At 52.6% G+C, this 9,248-nt stretch overlaps 1 protein-coding gene across 1 annotated transcript in view; it reads right to left on the bottom strand.

The window, feature by feature from the left end:
• Positions 1–939: 939 nt before the first annotated feature.
• BCAS4 (breast carcinoma amplified sequence 4) overlaps positions 940–9,248 on the bottom strand; it is a 43,111-nt gene continuing 34,802 nt past the window's right edge. Inside the window, exon 4 of the mRNA XM_008565926.1 lies at positions 940–1,449. Within this exon, the coding sequence (XP_008564148.1) occupies positions 1,327–1,449 (123 nt within the window). The 3' untranslated portion in view covers positions 940–1,326. The remainder of the gene's footprint in view (positions 1,450–9,248) is intronic.

Genomic DNA, 9,248 nt, shown 5'->3' with positions numbered 1-9,248 from the left:
GGGGGGGGGGGGGGGGGGGGGGGGGGGGGGGGGGGGGGGGGGGGGGGGGGGGGGGGGGGGGGGGGGGGGGGGGGGGGGGGGGGGGGGGGGGGGGGGGCACAGACTGGAAGTGGCAGGGGGGAGGGGGCTTCTGGTGCTATAATGTTGATTTGCTTCAGTCTGGGTGAGGGGCTAAACAGATGTGTTCAGTTTGTGAAAATTCCCCTTCTGTAACATAAATCGTACTTCAATAAAATTTGACAGAAATGGTCTCCACAGAAAAATGTTGACTCTTCCTGAAACAAGGTGTCCACTTATATCTTTTAATTCCCAAAAGTGTCCTAAAATTGGCATGACCCAACTATTCTCTTGCTTTTCTACTGCTATCTTTCCAGATTATTTTATTTTTTCTATTTTTTGGTGGCTGGCTGGTACGGGGATCCGAACCCTTGACCTTGTTATAACACCGCACTATCTAACCAGCTGAGCTAACTGGCCAGCCCCCAGATTCATTATTTTAGATTTCCTTGAAATGCTAATACAGGTCTGCAGTTCACTCATGTGTACATGTGTGTCTCTGTGTGTGTGTATGTGTGTGTGTGCGTGTGTGTGTGTGTGTGTGTTCTTGGCTCTGAGAGGAATTCCAGAAATATCCCTCACAGGTGGAAGCCATAGTGAGGAATCTGGAGTGTTTAGACGACAGCAAGAAACTCATCTGCATGAGAAGAAGTGAAGATAAACACACCTTTGAAGAGCCCAGGAGACCTGTGACCTCTGCCTTCTTGCTGGGAAGGAAAGGTCGAGATTGCACCCTCCCCGCAGGTGGGCAGGTGGGGGCCTCCGAGGAAACTAATTCTGAGGATCAGGCTTGCCAGGCAGGTGCAGGAGCAGCCTTGGAGAAACATTTATGCTAGAGAAAAGGCAACTGTCATCACTATTGTTGTCACACCCAGACACATGTGAGCTCATGACATCTTTATTGGGGTGATCCTCAAGGCCAGTGGGCACCAGGGTCTGCAGGCCACGCAACATGCACCACGGTCACAGAGCAAGCACCACGCAATTCCCTTGAAAAGCCGTTCACAGGGAGAAGGGAATCTCCACTGCCCAACACCAGGGCACACCAGACCGCCTGGTCCCCTTTTAGAACAGCAAAAAGCGCCTCTACCAGCTGAGCCCTGGGGCAGGGCCACCTGGGCCTTCCCACTGCTCCTCCAAGCCCTGTAGTCTCCCGTGAGGTGGGGAGGAAACTCAAAGAACAAATCAACACCAATAAGAAGAAAAATTCTAAGCTGCTCCAGATCCCCAGTTTCACTTTCCCACGTCCCTGATGGGAGGGCCACAAGCTCACAGGCACCGACGGCGGCCAGGGGCTTCGTGCTCTGCCTCCCTGGCGCCTGCAGGAAAGTAGTCCTCGGTCCTGTACAACACGGGCAGCTCATACATCGGGGGTGCTGGTGCGGATGGTTTCTGGAATGACAGAAAACAAGGTGTGTTATCAGCAAATGGAATCTACTTGTTCTGTGGCCCAAGAATTCCAGTCCTAGGAGTTCATCCTGCAGGAGAGTCGCACATGCGACCAACGACATCTGTGTTTCTCTGGCCACACTGCCTGCAAGAACCAAAGTCAGCCACCAGAAGGGACCAGGGCATCAGCATGGCACCATCTCCACAACAGAACACTCTGCCAGCATTAAAGGGAGCCGGGCAGATCTACACCTTCTGATAGAGAAGTGATGAGAAAGCAAGGGGACAAAGGAGTGTGCCTCGGGCTAGCACCTGTGACAGAGGAGAAGTGAGCCTACACTATGTATGTGACAGGCAGCTCTGCAGGGCCAGCTGAGAGCCTGGGCGTGGTGGCCGTCACTGGTGAGAGGCACTGATTTTTCTTTTGCTCTGCACCTATCTGTGCTGCCTGAAGTTAGTGCCATATGCATGTACGACTCTTGCAAAAAATAAAACTGTTGTAAGAAGTGCTTACTTGTTTCTGATGTGGATTTTGGGGGAGGGGTGGTTGGGAGGGGGAGATTTCCTGTTAAGCAACCCCTCTCCGAGCTCTGCTTGACAGGACCCTACAGTTTACATGCACACAAGGTTCATGGAGGATGACCTCAGATGGCAGTTCTCAAACTGGGCCATCCATCGGAATCTCCTGGGAGTTTTATGAAATACTTACACCTGTACCCTGCAGTAGAGTCTGATGTCCCAGGACTGGGGTGTGGCCTGGGCATCAGGGTGTGTTCTGATACCTTCTCCTGCAGTTACCCCAGTGACTGCAGCCTCTCTGGAGGAAGGAGGGGTCGGCAAGGCTGCGGGATGCTGCTCCTGGGTGGGCCCAGCAGAGGGATGGGCAGGAATACAGGTCAGGTATGCAGAGGGAAGAGACCCTCTCCCCACAGCTCCCTGGACTGTTCCAACTCCTGGCCACCCCTGCCCACTCAAGCTGAGACCCAGTTGTGGTCCAGCCTTCAGCTGCAGCCAAGGTGCCAGAGCAAGGACGGGGGTCCCCCTCTGCCCTGGTTACTGGCAGCTCCCCCCTCACCGAGCACATCTGGGTGACCCGCACTGTGCTGCCTGCTTACCTGTCTTCCCCCACACTTGACACCATAACTGTCACCTCCATTGCAGAGGGGGAAACTGAGGCTCAGAAGGTGCCTTGCCCCAAGTTACACATCCTCTGAGCATCCATCCACTCAACCACCATCTCACTGAGCATGTGCACTGGGCCAGGCCCTGTCCTGTACGCTGAAGACACAGCCATGACCAAGACCATGGTCCCAGCCATCACGGAACATGCCATTTAGTGGGAGACAAGAGAGCCCAGAGAAACAATGCCACCATGTGGCAGGGGCCAATGGTGGGAGGCACCAGGGCCTTGGGAACACAGAAGACCCAGCTCATCCCAGAGGGGTCAGGGCAGGGGACTGAGCCATCTAGGACCTCATCCACAGCAGCAGGAATTCACCAGGAGTTAGAGGAAGAGGGTATAGGAGAGGGGAAGGGGGTGGAGGTGGTGTTCCAGGCGGAGGGAACAGCGTATGCAAAGTGGGGTGTGGTGTGGGGGGCTTGAGGAATTGAAGCAACTTCTTCCAAGGTCAGCTAGGTTAGAGCATAGACTAGGATGAGGCTGGAAACCAGGTCCAGACCACACAGGCTCTCGGCAGCCACACTAAGAACTTTATCCTAAGAGCACCAGGGAGCCTCTGAAGCTATTCAGTGGGGTGGGTGTGTGTGGGTGTGGGTGTGTAATTAGGTATGTGTTTTAGGAAGAGCAGAATAGAGTAGAAACAGTAAGGGAAAGAGTGGCTAGGGAGGAAACTGAGGCAGGTGTCCACTAAAGGTGGCCAGGTTAAGGGTGGGAGTGGACAGATTCTAACATCTGAGCTCCAAAGCCCTTGAACTTTCCACCCCACTGAGCCTTCTCTCTGTTGCAGAAGGGAACCATTGAAGGATTTTAAATAAGGTAGAACATGCTTGACTATCTCGGGACCGCATATCAACCTGTGTCACCACCTCCACGTCTGGAAAACCAGGACCAGTAATTCACCTTGGCCGAGGGTCAGCCTCCCACAAAGCAAATAGAATATTGCATCCGGTCAACCCTCGCCAGCCACTCTTGCCTCAGCCTGCTTGGGGGTGGCTTGGGAGACAGGACCTATCCCCACCTGCCCTCTCTTCTCCCAGAACCTTCCCTAGCCACCTCCTGCCCCTGCAGATCAGTAGACACGAGTCCCCCTGAGAGCACCACTGTCAGAACACAACTGGGAAGTGAGCGACAAGAGACATCCACAGCCAGAGGGACGCAGTCTGTGGACAACCCACAGATCTAGAACATCTTCACCCTCTTTCTCTTGAGGACTGGCCATTGCAGCATCTAGAAAACACACCATTCGAGTGAATAATGACAGTTCAAAGACCAGCCGTTTCATCCACATGACATGGGGGCCAAAGAGCACTTGTGATTCTGAAAAGACCTGTCCCTTCTTCTCCTGACCCTTGGGACCCAGGCAAAGGTCAGAGTGTCAGGCCAGCAAGGCGGCTCCTCCTGGAACTGCTAGGCCTCATCCTGACCCCGTACCTTTTTGAAATGGTTCTACCACCAAGGATGGGGATTCTGCCTCCTCCCTCAAGGAAAGAGACTTCCAAAAAAGGAGGAAAATCAACATAATTACAAAGCAAGCAAGGAGAAGTAGTAATAAGAGACCCTATCAGCTTTAGATGTAATTGTATCTTTAGGCCCAGCAAGAGCTAATGCAAGAAACCGGTTGTTGCGGCATCTTGCCTGGTGATGGAGGGTGATATGGATTGAATTATGTTCCCCCAAAAGTTTGTGATCCCCACTGTGACAGTGTTAAGAGGGTGGGAAATCCTATTATGGTAATTGAAAGGTGGGGCTTCAGGTGATTAGATGGTGAGGACTATGCCCTGGGGACTAGATTGATCAGTTCATGGAGTGATGGGTGTGTGTGGTTCTGATGGTTTTATATGAAGAGTGAGTGAAGAGTTAGCCTCTCTCTTGGTCAGCTTATGCTCACCATGTGACACCCTGTGTCACTGGGGTAAGTGACTCACAGCCAACTGGAGACCTGGGCCTGAAGTCAGCCAGGCAGGGGCCAAGGGACAACCTGTCCACTTCCCCTTCAGGTACCAGCATCTTGATTTTTCTAAGGGACCCACTTGTGCTCCCTCCCACCTGAGCAGCTCTCCCCACCCACAGTGATTGGTCTAGGGGGAGCATGTGACCCACACCAGGCCAATGAGAAGCAGCCACGGGACTCCTGCTAATGGGACAGGGGTGGGGGGATGGGGTGAGGGCCACTTCTGTCACCACAGGGAGGCAGAGCCTGGCCTCCTGAGAATGAAGCCAACACTGAGGGAAGCAGGATTGGGAGACGGGCAAGTTGGAGTCCTGGCAATATCATCTGAGCACCTGAGTCCAATTTTGCCTGAGGCTAGAATTACCCTGGGACTTTTCCTGTTCAAGAGCCTTGAGATTCTCTTCTGCGCTTAAGCCAAGTTCACCAGGGTTGCTGTCACTTGCATCTAAGAGTCCTGCCTAAAACAAATAATAAACTCACAGTGGCACCAGCCAGTGCTTGGAAGCCAGCAGCTGGAGTCAGCAGGGGAGGCTGGTGTGTGAGGCTGGAATAGCCAGATGTTCCAGACGCCAGCAGGTGAGCGGGACCACACCCCAGGAGTGTATTCTCATGGCCACCTGCAAGGTGAGGAGTCGCTCCACGTCTCAGAGGTCACAGGCACAAGGGAACCATGGGGTCCCCTTAGGCCTGGCTGGCTCCAGGCCCAGCCCCCGCCCATCATCCCACAGGGCTCCTTAGGGACACAGGAGCAAACCTAACCCCTAAGGGTCTCGCCCATGGGCTTCACCCTTAATAATCCCAGAGCAGACTTCGGAGCTCTCCACCACCCACCCTGTGCCCTCCGGCTGGTAATATGATTCCCCTCTGGGGTCAGCCAGGTAAGCGAGGAGTATCCCAAGCTTCCGGTTCTGGCTCCCCACCCCCACCTCCCAGCCTGCTTTGGGGTAGACTAGGTCAAGGAAGGAAACCTGACACCACTGGTCCAGGGCTCTGCCATGTCCTCCTCCACTGCCCAGAGCCCTGCCTGTCATCCTCTGCCAGAGAGACCTCTGGGGCGCTGGCCTGGCCTGTGCTCCCGGGTCTGCCCACACCCCCACATCTCCCCACTTCCACCCTGGACACCTGAGTTCCCAAACCAACAGCCCATAGGCCAGATGCACATGTGCTTGGTCTGCTTCATGATTTTGTCAAAGTGGAATTAATTGCAAACATATGAAAATCAGATTTCCCATGAAAACCACACTGCCAGTTTCTCTTGGAAAATCAGATCATCTGGCAGCTGTGGGCCCATGGTCCCTCGTGGCTCAAGGTGACCAAGCCGAGGAGCAGCTGCCCCTGAGACACTTCCCATTTCTGTAACCTGCTGTTTCAGATGCCTCAGAGTTGGCACCCCTGGCAATCTGCACCACCAAGCACTTCCTTTTCTGACAAAGACCATGAATGGCTGCCGCAGCATGTGTCAAGGTGAAGCCTAAGCCCCGGCTGCATTCAGAGCTTGTTTTCTGAAGCCCCCCAGTCAGGTCACCATCTGCTCTAAAGCCAAGCCCACCTACCCCAGGGCCTTTGTTTGCCCTGGGCCACCCTTTCACTCCTATTTCCAGAAATCCTCCACAGCCCCTCTTAGGTCCTCGTATCTCCCTTTTAGGAAGCCCTAATTGCACATTCCTGATCCTGGACTGCTTTCTGTTCTGCCCAGCGTCAGCAATCTTTTTCTGTAAAGGACCAAACAGTAAATACTTTGCACTTTGCAAGCTACCCGGTCTCTGTTGCAACAACTCAACTCTGCCCTGGTAGCACAACAGCAGCCGTAGACAATAAGTAAACAAAAGGCATGGCTGTGTTCCAATAAAACTTTATTTACAAAAACAGTGGCAGGCCAGATTTGGCCCCCAGACCATAGTTTGCTTCTGAGTTAAATCTATTTCCCCAAATAGAATGGGAACTACAAACCCTTCCTATACCTCCCACACATGTGGGCACTGAGTTGTAGGTCACCAGACACAGGCTGCCCGATGCAGGGCCAGGCCTGCCTTGCTGATTGTCCTCAGGCCTGAGTTTTACTCAGTCTGCTGCTCTTGGGAAATCACTGCAGCCCCAGGCTGTCCTGGCTCACCCAGAGCAGGCAGGACATGCAGGTCACTAGGGCTGCTGGCCCTGGCACTCTCCACCCCAAAAGGAGAAGTGTCCACACTGCAGCCCTACTGATAGGCTGGGTTCTGGGGTTCCACAGGGTCAGCCACAACACCCCCAGAGCCTGGGTCAACCCCAGGGAGGCTGAGGCCCCAGGTTGACCAAGTAAAGGAGCTCAGGTGTCTACTGCCAGAGGCCCACCTTCACCCCCCAGGTCACCAGGCATCCCAGTGCCAGGAAGCTTGGGAGAAGCCCATCCCATTGTGAAAATGACTACCCCAACCTTGCACTAGTTTACGTTATCTTCAACCCTTGCAGCACTCCTTTAAAGTAGTAGTTTCTCATCCTCCTGAGCTTCACTTTCCTCCTGTGCAAAATGGGGATAATACCATCAACTTCATCGAGTCCTGCCTGGGATACAGCAGTGATGCTGGAGGTGCTGCAGCCCCTTTGGGACCATGAGGCCAAAAGCCACATGCTAAGGATGGCAGAACAGCAGCCGGGAGAAGTCTGGGTCCCTGACTACTTCCTTGAGAAGCCCCATCAGCTCAGTTGGCCATTGCAGGACTTCTCATCACATGAGAAAAACATACAAACCCTATTTGATTAAATCCCTTGCGTCAGGTCAGGTTTCTGTTATGCAGCCAGACACAGCCTGATGACACATGCCTTTACTATTCTCATCATCCCTCCATTTAACAGGAAGTCACCCACAGTCACACGGGTAAGTAACTGGGCAGAGCAAGGACTCAGACCTAGGTAGTTTAATGAAATGGAAGGATCTTCAGAAGTGGAAAATGCTAGATGGAAAAGCAAGCAGACAGGGAGAAGATACAAATCTCACAAGAATTCCAAATAGTGTATGTCCGCATGTCCCCTCCAGATGCTGGAGCCTGCCTGTGCCCTCCTCCCTTGAGTGGGGGCTGTACTTAGTGACTAGCTTTCAAAGACTATGGAAGAAGAGTATGGGAGGTGGGGGGGGGGTAACTTTACAGTGAATGGGGAAACCCAGCAAACATAGCCTCAGCCAGGAGATCAAGTTCCACATCATCAGTGATAGGTCATGTTCAAGTATGCACCCTTGCCATGGTGTGCTGAGCAGGGCTCTTCTCCTCCGTGGTCTTCCTCCCAAACATCCATAGCCCCAGTCTAACCATGAGAAGAACATCAGATAAGCCCTAACTGAAGGGTACTGTGCAAAATACCTAACCAATATGCCTCAAAACTGTCAAGGTCATCAAAAGCAAGGAGTCTGAGAACCATCATAGACCAGAGGAGGCTAAGGAGACATGACAACTAAATATAAATATGTGCTCCTGGAGGCAATCCTGGAACAGAAAAGGGTATTAAGGAAAAACTAGTGAAATCCTAATATGGGGGGGGGGGGGGGGGGGTAACTTTACAGTGAGTGGGGAAACCCAGCAAACATAGCCTCAGCCAGGAGATCAAGTTCCACATCATCAGTGATAGGTCATGTTCAAGTACGCACCCTTGCCATGGTGTGCTGAGCAGGGCTCTTCTCCTCCGTGGTCTTCCTCCCAAACAACCATAGCCCCAGTCTAACCATGAGAAGAACATCAGATAAGCCCTAACTGAAGGGTACTGTGCAAAATACCTAACCAATATGCCTCAAAACTGTCAAGGTCATCAAAAGCAAGGAGTCTGAGGGCCGGCCCAGTGGCGCACTGGATAGCGCAAACCCTTGCAGCACTCCTTTAAAGTAGTAGTTTCTCATCCTCCTGAGCTTCACTTTCCTCCTGTGCAAAATGGGGATAATACCATCAACTTCATCGAGTCCTGCCTGGGATAACCCTTGCAGCACTCCTTTAAAGTAGTAGTTTCTCATCCTCCTGAGCTTCACTTTCCTCCTATGCAAAATGGGGATAATACCATCAACTTCATCGAGTCCTGCCTGGGACACAGCAGTGATGCTGGAGGTGCTGCAGCCCCTTTGGGACCATGAGGCCAAAAGCCACATGCTAAGGATGGCAGAACAGCAGCCGGGAGAAGTCTGGGTCCCTGACTACTTCCTTGAGAAGCCCCATCAGCTCAGTTGGCCATTGCAGGACTTCTCATCACATGAGAAAAACATACAAACCCTATTTGATTAATCCCTTGCATCAGGTCAGGTTTCTGTTATGCAGCCAGACACAGCCTGATGACACATGCCTTTACTATTCTCATCATCCCTCCATTTAACAGGAAGTCACCCACAGTCACACGGGTAAGTAACTGGGCAGAGCAAGGACTCAGACCTAGGTAGTTTAATGAAATGGAAGGATCTTCAGAAGTGGAAAATGCTAGATGGAAAAGCAAGCAGACAGGGAGAAGATACAAATCTCACAAGAATTCCAAATAGTGTATGTCCGCATGTCCCCTCCAGATGCTGGAGCCTGCCTGTGCCCTCCTCCCTTGAGTGGGGGCTGTACTTAGTGACTAGCTTTCAAAGACTATGGAAGAAGAGTATGGGAGGTGGGGGGGGGGTAACTTTACAGTGAATGGGGAAACCCAGCAAACATAGCCTCAGCCAGGAGATCAAGT

The sequence above is a fragment of the Galeopterus variegatus genome, unplaced genomic scaffold, assembly GCF_000696425.1.
Source record: "Galeopterus variegatus unplaced genomic scaffold, G_variegatus-3.0.2 Scaffold213, whole genome shotgun sequence".
Lineage (NCBI taxonomy): Eukaryota > Metazoa > Chordata > Mammalia > Dermoptera > Cynocephalidae > Galeopterus > Galeopterus variegatus.
This window is presented reverse-complemented; position numbering and strand designations above follow the sequence as displayed.